The 23724-nt window shown below is 44.0% G+C and overlaps 1 protein-coding gene across 1 annotated transcript in view; it reads right to left on the bottom strand.

The window, feature by feature from the left end:
- Positions 1 to 22536, bottom strand: part of LOC124788824 (protein FAM117B-like) — a 39830-nt gene extending 17294 nt beyond the window's left edge. Inside the window, exon 1 of the mRNA XM_047256105.1 lies at positions 22387 to 22536. Coding sequence (XP_047112061.1) covers positions 22387 to 22536 — 150 coding nt within the window. The remainder of the gene's footprint in view (positions 1 to 22386) is intronic.
- Positions 22537 to 23724: the final 1188 nt, after the last annotated feature.

The following is a 23724-nucleotide window of genomic DNA, read 5'->3' on the forward strand; positions in this document are numbered from 1 at the left end:
TTTATGGGTACATAGGCGGTAGTCAAAAAAGTTTCTTTCCTCGAAAGACCTTAGTCTTCAGTTTTAGATTGTACACAAGCGACTTGCCATATATGATCCGAATCCGTTAGCAGTGTCTGAGGTCTTTCTCTTGTGAGCCTGCGAAAATATTTGAGAGGACATTTCTCTGTACGTGCAAACATTGCCCATTGGGGCATCCTGAAAATGTCTGTAGTGGGCAATAAAACTTCATTATTAAACTTTCTGTTGGACAGAAGCTATGGAGCGGAGGAAGAGGTACGAAATTACGATGCCGAACTCTGGACGGAGGAGCTGAGTCTCGCAGTCGATCACGTGGTAGGCACTCTCATAGTCATGTTTTGGGTCTTGGCTTTCTTTATGCGCTTTTCCTGCTAGCTCCGCAAATGGAATATTTCGCGCTGATGAATTGCGAAGGAGGAAGGGCATCGGAGACAAGGGTCATTTGGACACACCACAATTGATATTTGGGGCTAATGCACTTGCGGCAACATACATCTTGCAGCTGCAGTTTGCGACAAGCAGTTGGTAAGACGTATCAGCTGCGCAGTGTTTCAAGATGCTCACTAGTAATTTATTGGGCAAAGTATGGTCCTTTGTCCATGTATAACATCACGGACAAATTCGTGTAACCGTTCACTCAACTAGCTACTTACGGTAAATTATGTGGTTGACTTTCAGATCCAGTGTGGTATTATTCATTTACTCACCCATTACTAGTATGGTCTTGCCACCTTTATATTGTACTAATTAACTGTATCGATGGTTGCATGTTGCATGATCTCATTATTCCGTCAGACTTTGTGATATCAAGTTACTCTGCCTTGTTGGTCTGATAAGAACAGATACATTGAAAATAAATGGAGTTAATCCACAGAAGTTTGAATTTAAGTATTTGGAGATTCTATACCTTTTCATGCTAGTTACTGTAATTTAGAGGTACCTACGTGATAACCCAGTTAGTTGGGCTCAGATTGACCTCATTTACGTAATTAATATTCATTAAAAATTAGCGTTTCCTTTGCATAACAAGTTTAGTACATAGTTGGAATCATGGGTGCTGCCTGCCTCACGTAGGTCCAGGCGGAGCAGATACTTTTTATCGAACTCTGTGTCGCAGCTCGGTAGGTATCTTTGTTGAAATCACATCTTGCCCGCTGCCATGGAAATGCTACTGCAGTCGCACGCTTCAATTGTTTTGGCGCGCTTTTACCGAGATTAGCTTATGGGCATATGAGTGAGTATTGTTATATTCTTATAGTACATACAGAACCTCAGATAACAAAAGCAAGAGTCCTAAGCGTCAGTAAAATCGAAATTACTCTGTCTATGCCTCTCTTACTTGATGCAATATACGTATCCATTTTCAGATGGAATACTCTTCCGTGCCGCAACATATTACTGGGGTCTAAGGATCTCCCTTGGTACTGTATATCGACCTTTTCAAATTCTAGAGGCCGTCGCACTTTCAGTGGCTCAAGGACAGCGCGTTGCAACGCCTTTGACCTCTGTTATCTTTGGAATCCGCGTAATGTTGCTGAAGTTATTACCAGACCGCTGCTGCGGAATGCTACTGCAGTCGCGCTCGTTATCTCACAAAACGAAGTATGAAAGTATGTCTAATAACAGAGTCAAGATTAGCACGACTTTAATGTACATTCGTAACAGCTTAAAAGAGTTTTTCTGTTGTGTATTAAATTTGCTTGAACGTATATCAATGTGGCAGCAGTCGTAGCCGAGTCCACATTTATACCCTCTAATCTGTCTGCCATATTATTAAAATAAAATAAGAGAAAATTTTACAAACTTTAAAAAGACTGAAAATTTGTGTATAAACTGTCTCATCTAGAAGGAATTTTCTTGATTATTTTAAAACCACTCTTAGATTTTCCGAGTTGTAAATTATGATCTTCTGTCCTCCGGCATCTGCTGAAACATGTTACTTTACAAAATATTACTTTTCAAAACACTCACTTAAATGAATTTTAATATTACGTAACAGCTTCCGTTGTTCATATGTGATAACATTTCGGAATTAGCCAATTCAGTTGATCCCCTATGAAAGCTGTTATCTTGCTACGGTCTAATGGGGTCGGCGGTCCGGACACCGACTAATTTCCAGGACGGTCAGCTCTAAACCAGGATGGCGCATCCAGCGCGTTGCGTTGCGTAACACCAGCAACTGAACGTGCGTGGAATCAGAGGAGTTAAACTGGCTAACGTATTCTTCGTTTAGTAAGACGCTTGTGCAGTGGTTGACTCGATGCCCCGCGTTGACCTGCCGGCCGCAGTATCTGCTTTAGCAGAGCACAAGGCTGCTCTAGCTGAGGGGGAGGTGCGTGGCGCACTTGCGTACTGGCGCCGAATCTAAGAGCCCTCGGAGGCTCCCAGAGACCGGATGAAAGCCTGCTGGTGATCCCTGTTGGTGCCTCTGGTTCGAGCACCTTAAACATCGAGTCTAACAAAGGCTCGTAGACCGCAAGCCAGCGGATGAAACACGTATACGTAGAAGAAGCTGAGTGGCCCACATGGGCACGTCAGCTGGTGTGGAGCTCACTCAGCGTCGACAGCAGTCTGAGTAAGAGCAAGTGGTTGGGTCTGGGCAGCGAGTCTTTATAATGTGGGAACACAAAGAAGCTGGCAGCCTGCGTCCACCACAGTTATACGCGCATACGGTGCGCATAGAAAACGTTGGTTACCCACGAGTCAAGGTGTAGCAGTGCCATTACGATTAGAATGTCTCACGTGCTCTCTCAGCTCTGTAGTCTTTCTTGCACGATTGCACAGAAATTGTTCCGTACTTGTAGCTTTATTTGTCAACTTCATGGTAAAGCGACTATCATTTCGTTAATGGTCATAGTTATTGTGATATTTCGCCTTTAACAAACACATTGCACGAAATTAAAAAAGCTTGCAATGAAAAATAGGGATCGCTGTGATTTAGCGTTTGCTGCAGGTTAGACCGTACATTGTTGCATATGAAATTTAACTGACATACTGAATTTTTCTTTAAACTTACGAGGAGATCTATATGTACAGCCAGTCTCGAGAAAATGGATTTTATGTTGCCGGTTCACTTGCTCTTGCAGATGCTAACGATTTAGAGAAAATGAATTGTTTATAAAATCCATTGTATCTCGTTAATGGTTCAGGATATCAGGAATTTTTGGTGAAGGATAGCGTAGCACATTTCAGTTCGTGCCCTCGTAGAGGGTGAGGGGCTGAATCTTTGAACTTCAAATATCTTTGAATTCTAAATTCTTCTGGACCTGCAACGTTACATATGTCTTGTAAGGATATTATGTGTGCATTAAGCCAGAACGCTGCTTTGTGTAGCAGTTATTATTGTGACTATTTTCATTGGCTATAGGCCTATTTCAGCCCAAAGGCCATTTTCAAGCACTCTGCAACATATAGTACGGTATTTACATCACATATCTGTGAGTTTTCGTAATAAATAATTATTTTGTACATTTGGCTTAAGACTTACTTCCATATTACGTCGTTGACGCTCTTGCTGTCAGATATCTTACTTGGTGCGTTTTTAAGCAAAGCACAGGCGAAATTATAAATTACTCGCTAAGTAATGTCTCAAACTTACAAAATGTTAACAAGATTTTAACGATACTGGCCAACAAAGAAAAATTCCACTGCTGAGACATTACTCAGCGAGTAATTTATAATTTCGCCTGTGCTTTGCTTAAAAACGCACCAAGTAAGATATCTGACAGCAAGAGTGTCAACGACGTAACATGGAAGTAAGTCTTACGCCAAATCTACAAAATAATTATTTATTACGAAAACTGACACATATATATTCTAAATACCTATTATATGTTGGTGCTTGAAAATGGCCTTTAATAAAGTCACAATAATAACAACTGCTACACATAACAGCGTTCTGGGTTAATGTACACATCTTTGAATTCATCAATGATATTGGCCTCGATGAATAGTTGGCAAGGTTTTGAGACTCGTCAGTGTGTTAACAGCTTTTTGCCTCACTTCTATTCTGCAGAAAAAACACATTATTGTTGTATTATAAGTAACAAATCAGGTGCCTGTTGATCTGTGGATAATAAGGTTATGAAAACATGATGATCATAACTTTATGAACCACTGGAGAAGATGAAATAGATTATAAATATATATAATCTGAAACTTCCTGGTAGATTAAAATTGTGTGGCGGACCGAAACTGGAAATTGGGACCTTTGCTCTACCAATGTACAAACTTTGTAGAAGAAGGTAGCAGACGAGGTACTGGCGGAATTAAAGCTGTGAGGACGGGGCGTGAGTCGTGCTTGAGTAGCTCAGTTGGTAGAGCACTTGGCCGCGAAAGGCAAAGGTCCCGAGTTCGAGTCTCGGTCCGGCACACAGTTTTAATCTGCCAGGAAGTTTCATATCAGCGCACACTCCGCTGCAGAGTGAAAATTTCATTCTAATGTCTCGTGTGTTCCGGGTCGCTGGCAGGCGCGAGTCGGCGCTGCCAAACGCGTGCAATTCTGTGCTGCTCCATTAGATAACAGTGGGTTATTCTTTGCACAGATTCAAGCCGCCTCGCGTTGGCCTCCGCTAAGCAGGTAACCCACCGTCTTTGTGTGCACATCGTTATACTCGTACAGAATCGTTGATAGACTTATCTGGCGAGGTACTTCTGTTTAATATTTAGAAGTAATTCCCCTTATAAAACAGATAACCAACTGTTGCACCCAGATGATTCAGCCCTTTCAGTTGATGTGCTTTGGTGTCAATGTTGCTGCTTATTGTGCTCAAGCAGCTTCTTATCTGACACCAGGATGCGGAATGATGCCCTTTCCTGGTCGATCTTCCACAGAAGTAGTCATTGGGAATCGAACTCAGTAACTGACCCAAGGAAGAATGTGGTCTCATCGGTAAAAACAACTTTAAGTACACGAGTTGCATGTTTTCTGCACCACCACAGATGTGCTCTATGTTGATGACATAGGGATGGGCGACATTTAATGTAACTATTAGTTGAACAGTTACATTAAATATCGCCCATCCCTTTGCCATCACCACAGAGCACATCTGCGGTGGTGTAGGACACATGCAACTCCTGTGTTTAAAGTACGTGGAAGCACGGTGAGCCACACCAACGCCCGTTGTCCAACTGCAGCAAGCTGTTTGTCATGGCTCTGCTGATATTCTGGGTGCGTCATTGGTCCAAATTTGTTGTGCGATCAGTAATGGCTGTTTGTTAGATTCGGCGGTCCAGACGTTTATCTCTTTTTCGACTGCAGACGTTTGTGATCACTTTCCATGGACTGTCAGCACCAGCCTCAATGCAGAGATAATTTCCCATATCCAACAAGTTGGGTGACTCTTTGGGAAGAGCATCCAGAGTCGTTCTAGCTGCAGTTCAGTTAATTACACGGATATACTCGTCCGAGTAGTTTCTGCATTCGTCCGACATTTACTATTGTTGTACCTTGCTCGGCACATCATAACAGTCTCTTAGCATGTGAAACAAAGTAGTTTACCGGTTCAGAATTTTGGAGCTCAGTATGTGGCTCATACTCCTCCCACAGCACGGTGTTTGAATCATTCAGTGCTCTCTACCAGTGTCCCGTGCAGTATGGTGTTGGTATATTATGTATTAAGATGTTTTTTTTTCACTCGTGTAAAAGATACAAGCCGGAGGATGGTAAGTATCTGGTACGTCTACAAGGAGGTCGTCCAGGTCATTATGCTGTGGTTGCAGCATCCTGTGGTTCCTGACTAGCGATGCGTCATCGTTATTCTAACAGCTCTTTGTGTCTAACTGATTTTCGTCTGTTTACACTTACCTGTTTTACTCTTACTTACACTCACTGTCTTCCATTATTATTGTTTTACTCTTACTTACACTCACTGTCTTCCATTATTATTTGGATATATTCCAATTTCTGTCTTCGCCTTCAGTTTTTGTTATCTACGGCAACCTCTAGTAACAGGGATGTTATTCCCTGATGTCTTAAGGCATATCGTATCATTGTTTTCTTTCTTATAGGTTCCGTTTTCCTTTCCTCGCCCGATTCTGCGATGGATTTCTTGATTTCTTATCTTACGCTTTAGTTAAAATAATAGTCGAGATCGTAATCACATTTGTTTGTTGTGACCGGTTTAGCTTACGTTAAAGCCATCCTCAGATTATCTGGGCCTCCTATGACTGGTGCTGGCTGCTCCTTGGTTTTTCACGTGATGCCACGATCGTACACCGTCTCACTGTATGTCCACTTTATTTACAGCACCTCCCGCGCTGTGCGATTCTCTTCTGTTCCGGTATTCCCATAGTTCATGATACAATGCTGTGCTCCAGACCTACACTCTCAAAAACTTCTTCCTCAAATTAAGGACAATGTCCGATATCAGTAAACCTCGTTTAGCGAGGAACGCCCTCTTGGTTTCTGCTAATCTTCCTACATCCATCTGATTTGGTTTGTCAGGCGTTAGTTTATTTCCGAGGTAGCAGATTTCCTTCACTTAGTGTAACATGTGCTTCCCATTTTTTATGTTAAGTTTATCACTTAGTTTTTTAGTTTACTCTCAGTCCATAATATGTACTTGTATGTGCTTGGTTCATTCCATTCATCGATGTCTATAATTCTTCCTTATTTTCACCGAGGACAGCAGCACCTATCAGCGAATTATATCATTGATATTCTTTCTCTCTGAATTTTTTATCCCTCCTCAAACTTTCTTTCATTTCCATCATTGGTTCTTCTGTGTACAGATAACACGGTAGCTGAGAAAGACTGTGTCCTTGCATTACGTGCTTTTTAATCCAAGCACTTGTATCTTGGTCTCCGATTTTTGTTGTTCCCTCTTGGTTCTTGTACTGCTTCTTTCCCTATAGCTTATACCTATTTTTCTGGGAATGTAAAATATCTTGCCTCATTCCTCAATGAACCTCACTCAGTTTCGCCGGTCGAATTAAGTTTTTCAGTGCTTAGCTACTTTGTAATATGGGATGCATAACGTGCGACTGTCTGCAGAACACTTCGTCCATCATCAGTAACACACGCAGTAAGTCTTGCAGGGCTCGGTAAACTGCTCTTCTGGACGATCCACGCAAAAAGCTTACTGATACGATCGCTGGTGCATGTCTTGCGGGGGTGAGCGTAGAGTGACAGAAGCGGCCAACTTCGGAGCTGCAAGATCGATGTCCGATGCCCGAGGGCAACGGATGGCACAGGTGCGCTCGTGCGAAGTTGGACAGGCCGGTCCTGCGCAAACTACTTCTTCCCACACGTTCTCCCTCGTCGCCACCTTCGCTAGTAGCAGTCTCTTTCATAGTTATTTCCACCCTCCCTCGTCTCCCCCACCTCCGCCCCCATTTCTCTCTCTTCTCTCTCTCTGTAGTATGGATATTGTGTCACGCCCCAGCTGTGGTATTAGCAGTGCTAGATTACCTCTCCTCTCCACATCAGTTGCTCCAGTCAGCCAGTCGCATGTGCTCCTTCAGTAGGATATTAGTAGGATATTATGATATGAATAATAAAGGATTTAATTGACAACAATGACTAATCACAACAGGTACTGTTTATTGTTGGAATTGTTCCTTCACCAAAACCCAATTCAACCTCCCCTTTGTCAGGGATTTTCTCTGCCTCGTGATGAATGGGTGTTGTGTGATGTCCTTAGGTTAGTTAGGTTTAAGTAGTTCTAAGTTCTAGGGGACTGATGACCATAGATGTTAAGTCCCATAGTGCTCAGAGCCAGCCAACCCCCCCTTTGATTCAGAAACATCCCGTATGGCACACCACAAATAATGAATTTCTCTATACTGAATGCGCGAATGATGAAACCTAACACAATCTCGGGGTACGTGGAATTTCATCCCAGTTATATCGAAACATACACCTCAACGTGTCAGCATGTCAAGAGCTCTTCTGACCAACTGGGAGTGATGCAAATATTACTCCCATTTAGCGCGAAACAAGAGCAACAATGCTAATTCATGAAACATTGTTAACACGCAAAGATTTTTTTTTTTTTTAACTGCTGGGTACAACTTAACAAGCTGTTGCTGCATGAGTATCGACGCTCAATATGTAGCCCAACTAAAGAATAAGCTTAAAATGCTACAAAAATAGCAAATAATACGACGTGTGAGTATGTAGGATCCTCATATAAGGTATATCTGTGGAAGGTTCAATTTTACTACTTCTCCTTTGTTAACTACTTTTCCTGCTGTCGTAATTCATCTTCGAAACTGTTCTCGTTACATTCTTACCTCCTGTTGTTAGCCCTTTTTGAAAACGCATTTTGCTGTAGCTTCTACTTCTTCCGTTTTGCGTCGTCTTAAATGAATAAATCTGAGGAAAAAACAGCAACCAGACATTTAAGTAAATTCTAACCATATTTCCCAATCACAGTTATGTGGCATTAAATAGTTTCACGTCTTTGCTTAAAAATTAAATTTCTTAGACGCAGCTCTCTATCCAAACGTAGTCGAAGACGTTTTTTGTAAAACTATTCTCGTCATATTTTCATATCCAAGTTTATTAGTCGGAACTTCTCCATGGTGCGGGGGCTATTTTTTCTTCAGTCTCCGATCGCACGCAAAATTCTCCATGCTGGTATCATCAGTGCAACCCTCGTAGTCACTGCATAACTACTGTGACCTGCATCCACTTGAAGCTGCTTAGAGAGTCAACCCTTGACCCCTCCGCAGTTCCTCTACCACCTGCCTCCCCTCATATATACTTCCATTCATAGTCAAATTGATTCCTTTATCCCTCAGAGTCAACCAGTCCCTTCTTTTAGTCAAGTTGTACCATAGATTTCCTTTCTCCCTATTTTGATTCGTTACCTTCTTGTTAGTTATCCCACGTACCCATGTAATTTTTTAACATTTTTCTGTAGCACCACGTTTCAAAAGCTTCTATTCTCTTCGTGTTTAAACTGTTTATCGTCCACATTTCAGCTGCGTCAAAACCTAGGAACTTCGGCTACAAGTTTTTATTTGGAATGTCAGAACTTTAATTCCCTTTGAAAATTTCTCCTTTGTTTCCTTTGCTGCTTGCTAAATATACAGGTTGAATGACACCAGGGAGATGCTACAACCTTGTCTCTCTCCTTTCTCAAACACTGCTTCCCTTTCATGCCTCTCGACTCATAACTGCAGTCTGGTTTATGTACGTAACGTTTTTGCTCGCTGTATTTTATCCATGCTACCTCCAGAATTTAAAAGAGTATATTGCAGTCAAGAAAGTCAGAAAATTTTTCTAAATCTGCAATTGCTATAACTGTAGGTTTGCCTTTCTTCAGCCTATCTTCTAAGTGAAGTCGTAGAGACAATATTGTCTCGCGTGTTCCTATATTTCTTCGGAAACCAAACTGGTTTTCCCGGTGTCGGTTCCTGGCAGTTTTTCCGTTCTGCTGGAAATAAATCTTGTAACTATTTTGCAGCCTTGACTTTATAACAAATAATTTGGAAATATTCCCACCTGTTATCACATTCCTACTTTGTAACTGGAATTATTACCATGCATTATTCTTGAAGTCGAATAGCTTTGTAACAGCTGACTGTTCCAGTAATTCAGAGAGATTGTCGATCACCCCAGGTGCGTAAATATTGAACAAATGACAGACAACGTTCTTAAAAGAAATCTTCCTGCGCATGCTGTTCTTTTATTTTAAAATTAGCACTTTATTTCGTTATTAGCACTAGCCAAATTCGCCCCTCGAGCATTATCAAGCTGGATGACAACGAAAATTGTTATGTTTACAGCATGTTTTGATCCACCCAACCACCGGCCGGGATGGCCGAGTGGTTCTAGGCGCTACAGTCGGGAACCGCGCGACCGCTACTGTCGCAGCTTCGAATCTTGCCTCGGGCATGAATGTGTGTGATGTCCTTAGGTTAGTTAGTTTAAGTAGTTCTAAGTTCTAGGTGACTGATGACCTTAGAAGTTAAGTCCCATAGTGCTCAGAGCCATTTGAACCATTTGATCCACCCAACAGAATGTGACAAAGTAGCACGTACGGTGTCGGTGATAATAGTTACATACAACCGTAGCTAGTACTCGCACAGCAATCACGGGCGTGAATTCCATATGTAAAATAAAAAACAAAGAATATGTAAGAAATGCATACATAAAAATGATTACTTATTGATAACGTTGGCTGTTGGCGATATCTGCTTGTCAGGCTGAATTAAAGCAGTTGGAAAACTATGTTATGATGATACACTACCGGAACAAAATAGTAAACTTAGAAAGACGACGTCGATTTTGATCCGATGATGGTTTCAGCGTCCTCTGCCAACAGATAGCGTAGTGGCATAGTTACCAGAGAGTCATCTGTGTCATCACAGTCAGAAGGCTCAGTGTTGTGCAAACGTGTGGAGCAAACAGGCAACCATGCCTAGGAGACACACTCGTGCTTCCTACGGCTAACTGAGCGAGTATGAAAGTGGTCAAATTGTGGCCTTTCCAATGGCGAGATGGTGCTTTCGGAGAACTGCCGCTCAAGTTGGACGTGCTGCGCCAGCTGTGCAACTATGTTGGCATCAGTGGTGACGTGAGCATTCTCACACCGCTACACGAGGTTCTGGACGTCATGGCGGCGCAGACGCCCGCCAGGATCGTCGTACTGTAAGGGCAGCAGTGGCAGATCGTACAGCTACCACAGCAAAGATAAGAGGGCTTGTGAGTCCAGACTGTTGCGTGGCGGTTAGCGGTAGTTGGACCATTGGACACGCTCACATCAAGCCCATCTTCCACTCAAGCCACAGCACTTACGGGCACGGCTTCACTGGTGCCGTCAGAGGATCACTTGGAAGATGGAATGTCGCGCGCCGTCATCTTCAGCGCTGAAAGCAGCTTCTGCCTGCACGCAAGTGATGGCCGTTTACGCGTACCACGTAGATCTGGCGAGCTCTGTCTCGCAGAGTGCATTCGTGCAAGACACACTGGCCCCACACCAGGCCTTATGGTGTGGGATGCTGTAAGCTACAACTCTCTTTCTGGAGAGGACGTTAACCAGCGCTCGGTACGTGCAGAATGTTGTGAGACCTTTCCTTTTGCCATTCTTGCAACAGGAAGGTGATGTGCTGTTCCAACACGATAATGCTCCCCCACACACTGTCCGTGAAACTCAACGTGCTCTGCAAGAGGTGCAGCGACTTCCCTGGCCAGCACGATATCCAACTTGTCTGCAGTCGACCACGTGTAACATATAATGGTGAAAGGGTCCTGCAGCCACCTTTCATTAGTCCGGTAGCCCACTTTCACTAACATTTCCCTTTCTTTTCCTTGTTTCTCTTTTTTCATAACCGATTGAATGAGTGTGGTTGTCTGTCATGTTGCTAGACGGTGGCGTAGTCTGCTGCAGAAAGTCTGTGATAGTCATACAGATTCAGCAACAGTTGTACAGAATAGCCAACTCTCATAGTGGTCAAGTAGGCAAAGAGGTTTGCGCTACTTGTGAGAAATCTACCTGCGTTAGGTTGGTGGCAGAAATGGCATCTTTGTGTTTTCCGGGCCACGCGGAGCGTGGAAGAGGCTGGAGGAGAAAAAGCGAGGCAGTCTGTCGCCGGTACGGGAAGCGTCCACAGCTGTGCTCCAGTCGAAGAACGGTGAGTCAGACTGACCGCGTGGCGCGTTGTTACTTGGCGAGAGGAGAGCTGTTAGCTTTTGGTCTCGCTTTTCAACTCTGAAAGATTGCTTTGCCTTGTCGCAGCAAGGAATGCAAAACTTCGGCAGATTTTTCTTTTAGTAAATTTCTGTATCAGACTTGGATCCGCCGAAAGAGCGCCACACAAAGGTGTTGCAACTGTAAGAAGTGAGCCCTCGCTTCTGTATGAGTGCCTGTTTGCCTTCAGCTGTGCCTGTATACGCTTTTGTGTTTCTAAATATTAATAGCTTTGCCTTCTCGTATATTTTCGTTGCTTTATGTATCTTTCGTACGTGGGGAGCCAACCACGTAGTTGAACATTAGACTTTGTTGGGCTACCGTCATCACTAACTGTCCGATCTCATGTGTGTTTTAAAGAATGTTAACTGTTCATGATCGCGTGATGTGATATTGTTGCAACTTGGCCACGATATCTAGAAATTGCGTCTCCACAAACACGTGGGCACGCGGGTGTACTGCGAAACGTGTACCGTGTCACGAGCTATTACAATCAGTTATCAGGCAACCGCAGTTGTATGAATGATTAACACCAATGATTTTAGATGTAGATTATAACGGTGAATGTATCGATGCATTTCATTAATGTTTTAGGAATTAGTGTTATCAGGAATTGTGTACATGCCTCACATCCATGTCTTAGGAATAAATGATTTTATCTACCATTTTCTCTTGTATTCCGAGGTTACGTTGTTGCACCTAAGCCACTCACCTCATAGCTTTCCCGTTAGCACATCCAACGCGTTTCTTACGCACAGCCGGCCGGAGTGGCCGAGCGGTGTTAGGCGCTTCAGTCTGGAACCGCTACGGTCGCAGGTTCGAATCCTGCCTCGGGCATGGATGTGCGTGATGTCCTTAGGTTAGTTAGGTTTAAGTAGTTCTAAGTTCTAGGGGACTGATGACCTCAGATGTTAAGTCCCATAGTGCTCAGAGCCATTTGAACCTTACGCACAGGTCCAGTGATTAGTTTCCCATTTTATTTTAAAACAAATGCTTTAGATTAAGTCTTATTTTCAGATGTGTTGCTGGGGGCTGATTTTATTCACAGTGTTCATGCACTTCCTATTTTATTTTAAATGTTTGATTCTCGTGAACAGTACACGGGCAATACTATTAATTACATCGCATCCCCTATGAGCGATATCACAATGTATGCACTGTCATGAGTTTTGGTCTGTGATCAAATAAATTTATTATCCAACTCGGCCAAACCTTTAATTAGTTGTACGGTTAGAGTCGGTGGCGACCCTAATCTTCTCACGTTAATTTTACAATCATTAATCATCTCCATTCCCAATAATAACGATGTAACCCGTAGAAACAGGTTAGTTACAATGGGACTAGAAGTGACTCGTGCAATTGGCCAACTAACAACTCTTGCAGAACTAGGTGCACGGATCGAGCAGGCGTGGCCTAACAGTATTCGCCATTTCTACGATGCCAGAGTTAGCGACTGCATTGCTGCCTGTGGATGCTACACCAGGTACTACTATGATTGTTTCAGGATGGGTCGATACCTGGTATCTGAGAACCGCTTCTGCTATTGAGCTGTAAGTGTAATCATTTCATGTGCTCCATATCTGCTGTCACAGCAATAAATCGTGAGTGAGTTAGTAACCTCTAAAGGGTGCACTAATTTTGTTCCGACAGTGTCTTTGTACTAAGCACCCAAATACATCATTCGTTAGTGTTATTTCATCCTGGTCTACAAGTGTTGCTCATTTGTAATGACGTGGATTATATTTTTAGTGTCCTGCAGCCGGCCCAGGCGAGGGAGGGCGGGTGCTATTCTGGACGGTGTGGCGGTAGGTGACGTTCTTTCAGCCCCGCCCCCTCAGCCTGTGTACTGAAAGACAGCGACAAAGGCGCCCCGATCTGCCGTAAATATCGCCGCTGCGGAGTTGCTCTCTCCTCACAAGCAGCGCCGCCCCAGCCGCAAACTGCCGCCCCGCCACCCTCCCACTGCAGCTCTGGTCTGTCGATGCACACGAAGGAACAAGCACAGCGAGTTAAGCACTGGAAGGACTCAGTGATAGTTCTTCCGTAATATAAAACAGATGCATTACATTTTATACATGGTGTTACAAAAAGGTACGGCCAAACTTTCAGGAAACATTCCTCACACACAAAGAAACAAAATATGTTAATGTGGACATGTGTCTGGAAACGCTTACTTTCCAAGTTAGAGCTCATTTTAGTACTTCTCTTCAGATCACATTAATCGTGGAATGGAAACATACAGCAACAGAACGTACCAGCGTGACTTCAAACACTTTGTTACAGGAAATGTTCAAAACGTCCTCCGTTAGCGAGGATACATGCGTCCACCATCCGTCGCATGGAATCCCTGATGCACTGATGCAGCCCTGGAGAATGGCATATTGTATCACAGCCGTCCACAATACGAGTACGAAGAGTCTCTAAATTTGGTACCGGGGTTGCGTAGACAAGAGCTTTCAAATGCCCCCATAAATGAAAGTCAAGAGGGTTGAGGTCAGGAGAGCGTAGAGGCCATGGAATTGGTCCGCCTCTACCAATCCATCGGTCACCGAATCTGTTGTTGAGAAGCGTACGAACACTTCGACTGAAATGTGCAAGAGCTCCATCGTGCATGAACCACATGTTGTATCGTACTTGTAAAGGCACATGTTCTAGCAGCACAGGTAGAATATCCCGTATGAAATCATGATAACGTGCTCCAGTGAGCGTAGGTGGAAGAACATGGGGCCCAATCAAGACATCACCAACAATGCCTTGATGCTAGTACTGTAGAGCAATGAGTCGCATGTCAACACAAGCGCCGAAGTCAACATTACCTTCCTTCAATTGGGCCAACTGGCGGTGAATCGAGGAAGTACAGTACATACTGACGAAACTAAAATGTGCTCTAACATGGAAATTGAGCGTTTCCGGACACTTGTCCACATAACATCTTTTCTTTATTTGCGTGTGAGTAATGTTTCCTGAAAGTTTGGCCTTACCTTTTTGTAACACCCTGTATACCATAAAAATCTCATGTCAAAAAATGCGTTGTTGCAGCAAACCATGTGCGACGCTGACAGCGCTGCCATTAATTATGACTAGCTTAATCCCCACGGCTTCACCCACGTAAGTGTCTGTTATATACTTTTCACACCTGTGTACACTTTACATGTATTCAACACATTTACAGATATTTCATCTGTGTCAGTCGCGAATTTTGCCCTGAGACAACTTGTACTTCTGCCTTGGTAAGAAGTCCATCGTGTCATTGACTTATGTTTCATTTTCTCACAAGAGTTTTTGTATTTTCCTTTCCCTTGAGTCTGACCAGCAGGTTCCCATATTTACAGGGTGTTATGGGTATAAGAGCACATACTGTGTTCATTGGTACCTAAATACAAAGAAGAGCCAAAGAAATTGGTACACTTGCCTAATTTCGTGTAGGGCCCCCGCGAGCGCGCAGAAGTGCCACAACACGACATGTCAGAGTCTCGACTAATGTCTGAAGTAGTGCTGGAGGGAAGTGACACCATGAACTCTGTCGGGTTGTCCATAAATCCGTAAGAAAACGAGGGGGTACAGATTACTTCTGAACAACACGTTGCAAGGGATCTCAGGTATACTCAATAATGTTCATCTCTGGGGGGTTTGTTGGCCAGTGCAAGTGTTTAACCTCAGAAAAGTGTTCCTGAAGCCACCCTGTAGCAATTCTGGACGTGTGGGGTGTCGCATTGTCCTGTTGGAATTCCTCAAGTCCGTCGGAATGCACAATGGACATGAATGGATGCAGGTAACCAGACAGGATGCTTATGTACGTATCACGTGTCAGAGTCGCATTCAGACTCCAACTGCTCACGCCCCACACTATTACAGAGGCTTCACCAGCTTGAACAGCCACCAGCTGGCATGGAGAGTCCATGGATTCATGATGTTATCTCCATACCCGTACACGTCCACTCGATACAATTTGAAACGAGCCTCGTTCGATCAGGCAACATGTTTCCAGTCATCAACAGTCCAATGTCGGTTTCGACGGGACCAGGCAAGGCGTAAAACTTTGTGTTGTGCAGTCATCAAGGTTACACGAGTGGACCTTCGGCTCCGAAAGTCCATATCGATGACGTTTCGTTGAATGGTTCGCACGCTGAGACTCGTTGATGTCCCAGCATTGAAATCTGCAGCAATTTGGTGAAGGGTTGCACTTCTATCACACAGAACGATTCTCTTCAGTCGTTGTTTGTCCTGTTCTTACAGGATCTTTTTCTGGCCGCAGCGATGTCGGAGATTTGATGTTTTACAGGATTCCTGATACTCACGGTACGCTCGTGAAATGGTTGTACGGGAAAATCCCCACTTTATCACTACCTCGAGCGCCAACTATAACACCACGTTCAAACTCACCTAAATCTTGATAACCTGCCATTGTAGCAACATTAACTGATCTAACAACTGCGCCAGACACTGGTAGTCTTATATAGACGTTGCCGACCGCAGTTCCGTATTCTGCCTGTTTACAAACCTCTGTATTTGAATACGCATGCCTATAGCAGCTTCTTAGGCTCTTCAGTGTATACATCCACTTCGTCTGACAGTTCTTTTTTTTCTCTGTGACGAACAGCCTTCCCACAAATACGTGACAATTTACTACTGAATTTTTTCTGCACGATCGTAACTGCAGCACTAAGTGGACTACGCCTGTCAGTAGAGAATAACCTTTTTGCATCATGTGTCCACACTTCAACAACTGACCTGCTGCCCAGGGGAACATAAGTATTAATGGCTTGGTCTTATCGTATGTATTTGGAATCGCTAACCAACCTAAAAACATACTACTACTAATAGCTATAATTATTAGTCTGCAAATGAAGTAAATACTGATATACTGTTGTTCGTTACACTGTCCTCAGGCAGCAATAAAAATATCTGCACTTATACCCCTAACACTCTGTATCATAATGGAATTACTTTCCTGCATTAAGCAAACAGAAATTCGTCTTGTTTAACCGTCACATATGTTTCGGAGATGTTTCACCATCTTCAGTGGATTCATTTACTTTCTGTCAAATAACGTGTAACATGTAATCTACATAGTTTTGAGTTTATAGTCCTTACATTTATAAAATCATTAACAGAAAAAATCTGTACCTTGGCATCTTATAAAGATGTTTATATGGCTGTCTCGCTCTTGTAGTATAAATGATATTTCGTTCCATTGTATCATTTGCAATTAAAACGACTTTTCTATGTCATGTTAAGTATATTTACCAAAATCTTCCACCTAAAATGAAACTAAAGTTTTTTTCTCTTTTTTTTGCTAACTTTATATTATAGCACTGTCATTACCAAAACATGTTTTTGTGTCAAACAAGAAGAATTTGTGGTTGCTCAAGGCAGTCATATGTCCTTAATTATGTATTAGAAAGCAAACACGGACCAAAAAGTGAGCTTCAACCACTAGATGAACAATAGATTTCCGTTTCGTTTGAGACATCTTGAGAGCAGTTAATTGATCGTCATTTCGAGAAAAACGTCTGTCTCTGTCGAATGTCTGATTCTCCCCTGTTTTACGCCGAAGGACTCCAGAGATGGCGTTAAATATATCTGTGGTATACCGCTGTGTGGTATTATCTTTGGCCTAGAAACCCGCTTATAAAATTATTGGCTCGTTGCAGAGCTCATTTTCGCTATCTAGTTAACACACTGAACAACACAAATACAAGTAATAGACAGATGGCGCTTCATACTTCTAAAATATTCCAAATCAACTAAAATAAATACGAAGAGGCCGCTTTAGAACTTTTTTACATGTCGTCCCATTTCATCACCACAATCACATCTAGGGGCAGAAGTGATGCCCACAGCATTTTTATATAAACAGTGAATCATCTACATATCAAATTTCTTTGATATTTCTCCAGGCATTCCTGAGTTACGTTTTTAGGGGTGTCGTACTGTTATGGTATTTTTTCCAAATTGCAAATGATACGCATGCCAAGCTGGCTAGGAATTGCTTCAGGTGTTTCGGAGATATACTGATGTGTCACTGTGTGCAACCCCCACCCCCTGCCCCGTACTGCCCCTAAGGGTGAAACGCTGTCGGGACTGCTACCACTGTACCTAGCGATCTCGAAAACTGTCGACTGGTCTCACCCCTACCACCATGCTTAGGGGTAGTAGTGGTACATTACGCCTACCGTATTTTTATTCAAATAGTTATAGAAATAATACCAAGTCCTGCCAGATTTTTCAGAATTACCGTGAAGCTGCCCCGTGAGTCAAACAAACCAGTAACCATCCGTGCTACTCTTCTTTGTGTCAGTTCAATATCCCATGTTAGTCCTGTTTGGGTTTACACTAATGATGTCGAAGGCTAAGCGCTTCGTCGGTTATGAAATGGCCGCTTATTCGAAGAAACCGCACCAAAACTAGCCCCAAGACACATTACGGAAGTCTCAGAAAGCATGAATGCGGGCTATTGGCCCGGAAAAACTAATTGCGGTCGTCCCACGTAAACCTACTTCTCATACTGCGTCGCCTCCCTTAGTTTCTTATCCAATTTCCATTCTAGAGACGCCTTGTGACGGTCGACGCGCTTCGCTAACGGGGCCAGTAGATACAATCGCTGGCATCTAGCCAGACATAGGCAGAGCGTCCGATGTAGCCTTGTTCTCGCTCACTGAGAGCAGCAAAACGAGGGTCACGAAGTCCAGCATGATTTTAAATAGTGTTCGTGAAGAAATATGCATCACAGCTGCCACACATCGTGTTTATACTATTTGTCGTGGACATTTCTATCGCAGTTTGCATAATAGTTCATCAGTAACAAATAAATACAGCACCCACATCGCCTTAGGGAATGTCAGATATGATAAAGTTGGAGATTTTGATGGTAGTGGACACTTTGGTTAGTCTTGCATTTCGGCAGACGTGTGGTTGTTCCAATTACTTTTCGAAGATAACGTATTCTGACAAAAAAAAGCAAAAAGGTGTAGTCCGAAACGTTGAAAATGATGTCAACACAATGCAGAACTATTAAACATGGTTCATACTTGACCTGAAATAGAAATTATAATACTTCTTCAGCAATTTAATTATCTCTTGTGTTAGTTATATCTTTAATGGCTGGCTCGTATAGAATCATGGGTGTTTTTAGTCTCCCCATTGTTGTTGTTGGTGGCATCTCAGAGGACGCAATCGCAGTGTATTTTATTATGTGAAAGATTAAAATGTTCCTTAGGCTGCACTTCATTGATGTTGATTACTCATATAGCATACACATCTCATCGTCAGCTTTTTCTGGGAAATCAATCACACCAGCCGGCCGAGGTGGCCGAGCGGTTCTAGGCGCTACAGTCTGGAACCGCGCGACCGCTACGGTCGCAGTTTCGAATCCTGCCTCGGGCATGGATGTGTGTGATGACCTTAGGTTAGTTAGGTTTAAGTAGTTCTAAGTTCTAGGGGACTGATGACCTCAGAAGTTAAGCCCCATAGTGCTCAGAGCCATTTGAACAATTTTGAACCAATCACACCCATACGTGGATAGCCACCAACCGCCCGAAACACATTACCACGTAGGTAAACTCATGTACAGTTATGAGAAGACCTTTTTTTTTTAATTTTACAAGAAATACGAAATCCAAACTGAACGCGAAGCACACAAATTGGCAGAAGAAGGGAGCATTTGCTGTACTGTTTTGTAGCTGCGATATGGAAAACCATTAATGTAAAGCAAAAATGTAAGTTTTATTTTATCCATTATAAGTGGTTGGTGAAAGCGTGAGGGACCGGCTGGAATAATGTCGGTAGGGATCGGAAGAGCGAAAGAGTATATTATTGCAAGTCGTCACTCGTTTTAACCATAAATATGTGTCTGAGTGAAGCCACCCACGTACCACCGCAATCAAATAAAACAGTGAATAGTGGAGGAAGTAGGAATGAGAACAGAGGCGTATTTAAGTTTACAAAATAATGACAAGTTTCATTAAACCTTTAGTTATTATAACCAGCTGATAAATTTTACACATAATTGACTAACACAAATCAGATAAGGAAAGTGTTTGATAGGCAAAGCATACATTGAGGTGGAAGCTGTACAAATTCTACCAGAAATTAATCTCTTTTGCAATGCAATCTTTGTTTACATGAACCAACTGTGAGGCCCAACTCTATTCAAATGGAATCAACTACGATCAACTATACTAGAAACTATGGTTCACCTGAGAATAGGGAGCTGTGAATATCACGTAACAATATTACAGCCTGTGCAGCAGTATTTTACCGCTTCACCTTGATCCAGGCCGCAGAGAAAAACTGCGCGTTCTGGACGAGGAGCGGTCGCTGCGGAAGCCTGTAATGTTCTGACACGTCCACAAAGATAAACGAACTGCGTGGTCTGGCCTTCTGATTATCAAAACGTGGGGAACTTCCCTATCAGAGCCCTGAAATGCCGGCAGATTTCAGTGTGAGGTGCACCAATTCGCTGGTCTGGCCAAACCAATTTGACTCACAGGCCCGACGTTGCGTGCTTGAATTGTCAAACGTCAGACGGCCGACTCAGGACGAACAAGTGCACCCTCATGACACACGATATGTCCGAGATGATATGCAGGTCTATTGTCAGTACAGTTTGAAACTGCCACAGGCTCTTAGTACACAGCAAGATACAGGCCAGAAGTTCCACCCACTTGGGAAAGACATGAAGTTCTACACCAGGAGAGGACCAGAATACGAAGTCCTCGAAGAATCACCACCACTTTCCAGCAAGCCTCGTTACAGGAGCCAAATCAGTGAAACGAAACCACTCCCACATTGCACAAACCAATCGAACTATCCTCTACTCACTGAATCTTCCGTCTTAACTGTTCTGTTGACGTGGTAGGCAATCCAGACACAGCACCAGTGTTCCGATGCTGGGGGAGCAAGCCTCTACTTCGCATATCCTGAGAGGACCCAATCTGTGACTCCAGATCTCCCTTGTCTGAAGAAAGAAGATTTTAGGTTAGTGAGTTGTCATTCTAATTGTACCCATAAGCCTGGCCATATTCTGGCAAAAAACATGTACCTAGATGAGACCACAGTCCCTCATTTATGGAATGCTCTAATCTTTCTCGGTTGACCATTTTCATTTTCTGGAAGAAGGCTGTTAAGCTTCCCAGATAGTCGTGCTCATGAAACATAATGTTTCTTCCACTCATTAAAAGAAGCTGGTTACTTCCTGGTGTCAGCAAGAGGAGGGGGGGGGGGCGATGGAACATTCCTACCACCACCAGACACATACGCCAGCTCCTCTGTCTGTATCGTTCCAGCTTCTAATATGAGAATGCAGTGAGTTTTATGACCTTCCCACCATTTGCACAAAAGCTCAATTTATAGCAGTTTCTCTTAAACTGCTTGCTCCACCCACTTTCATCCATCCCTTCATCTTCCGTGATGGACTGGCACCTGGCCTATGTAAAATGTTTTGCGAACCGGCGCCGTTCTATCCGACCCTTGTAGAATGAGGAGAGTGCTTAGGTTAGAAGTCCCTCTGCAGGTAACAACCACTAAACACTGTTTCCCAGAGTCATTCTCACGGCCCTGTCACGGTGCTCAGCATTTATGGCCCCCGATTCATCTCATTCCATGTTTTCGTCCATCTATGCTACGGCCCCATGGGTACAAACTCTCTGCAGGTAGACATGAAGGTATATTGGAGTGAAGTTTTTCGTATATTATCGCGTAACAATACGCGAAAAAGCTCACTTGAAAATAGGAGTCATTTTTCGAAAAGCGCCGTGCAAGAAATGAAAAAAAACAAGCTACTGGCAGCAGCAAAAGCTAATTTATAAACAAACCCATTCAAAAAATGTACCTTGTTATGGCATCTCAGTGCAGAACCGTGCTAATTTCATTATATAATCGACGAATCAGTCAACTGTGTTTTATTTTCACTGGTCAGGTTAGCTGTGGGGCTGAAACGACAAACTCGCTTGACAAAGGATGTCGGGAGTAATTCTGTAACGGAGTATCGGTGAACCAGCTCGCGCCTGTAGCTGGCTAGGCAACGTGCTGCGAGACGCTCCTCTCCGCTGAGGCGTAACGATGGATACTCGCACAGTTAAAGTGCGCCGCAAAGGGCGGGGCGGCCGCCCACAGCTCGCCCGAAGGACGAGGGTCACCCAACGCACCCACGCACGCACCCTCCCGGCAGATCAATGGCGCGGTCGGGAGTGCGGTGTCGCGGAACGGGAAGGGGGTAGGAAGCGGCAGCTCGGAGCACGGCACGCGCACGCACGCCAAGGGCGGCGAGCCACGCAACCCGCCGCACCTACCACTGTGCGTTGGCCGCGGGGTGGGGATACTCGGGCGCTGCTCGCCGAGGTGCGCGCGCAGCCTCGGCGCGTGATGGAGGGGGCTGGGCGCGCGGCCTGAATGGCCCGACACCGCAGTCGTAGCGCGGCCTGCTCTCTGTGCGCACGTAAATAGCACGCACTCCATTCAGCAGCCGGTGTTCGTCACAACACCGCAGACTCCGCTACTCTGCTTCAGTAGTACAGAGCTGACAGCTAGACTAGGTCGCGCGACAACGAACGTATCACACAGTACTGTGATTCAGTGACGATTCTTCCTTTCCAACACTACCAGTGGCAGTCTGCACCACATCTGCTGTACGCACTTATGATGTACGCTGATCAGTCCCGGTACGCGAGACAGGACAGAGCAGCGCTGTCGTGAGGACTCAGAAGAGCTCTGGCCGACTAGCGACAAGGCGAGGATACTCGGGCGAAGCGCCGGCGGTCAACGGCCCCAGCGTCGACGGCGCCAGAATACGAGATCCATCCAGCCTCCGCCGCGGCCGCCTCCTGGAAGCTATGCTGTAGTGGGAGTGGCGCGACGGAGAATACGACTGTGGCATGTATCTCATGCAGGTCAGTCACTCTTCTGCCTCAGATGCATTTGGCGCGTGGACGAAGAAAAACTGTCGGCGCTACCACCATCAAAGAAATCTTTACTTACGTAATATAGCCCAATAATGTGGCTCAGTGGTTAAGCGCCATATTGCGGATACAAATATCAGGGATTCGATTCCTTGCCAACCCTGTAATTTTTCACTTCTGGTAATGTTTGTTAATGTGAAATATGTTGCACCAGGTTCTGAGTCCACTGTGAACCTTAGGTCCCCCTACAACTGGCTGAATAATTCAGTTCAAAGGGTGGGGAAGGCAAGGCGTAATTCTTCCAATAGCACCGTGACTAATGAAGCGATCAAAGCAACCTCCGGGTTAATGATACATTTAACTTTTTTATTACGTAATATTGTATACAGCGTCGCCATCTCTAAATTAGAAGGCTGCACTTCAGATACTGGTTTGTCCTATTTTTGTTTGAGAGATATGTACTCGAGTAGTTGGATGTAAAGCAGTCCTGCCTTACACTACACTATTTATTTCTCATCTGTTTCAATATATTACATTTTAGGCATACTTCTGGTTGTCAGCTCTGGCTTATGACTTCATTTACTGAGTTGAGTTAGCACATCTATTGAAACCCTGGTCTCGTACTCATCCAGATTCAGGTTTTCATTGCTTTCCTAAACCTCTTGCGAATGCTGGGATGACTCCTTTGAAAAGGGGGCTACCGATTTCCTTCCCCGACCTTGTCTAACTCGAGCGGATCCTCCGCATGTTGTCACATTGTGGCCAGAATAATCATAAGTCTGTTCCTCAACTAGGGGTAAGAAATCTATAAAAAATACGAGGGTTATTCAGAAAGTAAGGGATGATCGGTCGCGAAATGGAAAGCACAGTGAAAATCCGATGAAGTTTTTTACACAGGTGTGTTGGGCAGCGTCTCTAGTATGCCCGTCGATCGCGTTACGTCGTTCATTTTAGCTCTGAGCACATAAAGATGCCTAGAACAATAGTGTCTCCCGCCAAGTACGAGGGCCTAGTGAGAAATTTCGTCTGAAGCTATGCAGCCAACATTACATAACTGTCGTGCGGTTTCTTCTTCAAGACAATTCTCAGTCGCATTCTGCAGGGGCGTTGAAGACGCTGCTGCATCGTTTTCGACTGGAAATGTTTGATTACCCACAATACAGCCC

The sequence above is a fragment of the Schistocerca piceifrons genome, chromosome 3 (assembly GCF_021461385.2).
Source record: "Schistocerca piceifrons isolate TAMUIC-IGC-003096 chromosome 3, iqSchPice1.1, whole genome shotgun sequence".
NCBI lineage: Eukaryota > Metazoa > Arthropoda > Insecta > Orthoptera > Acrididae > Schistocerca > Schistocerca piceifrons.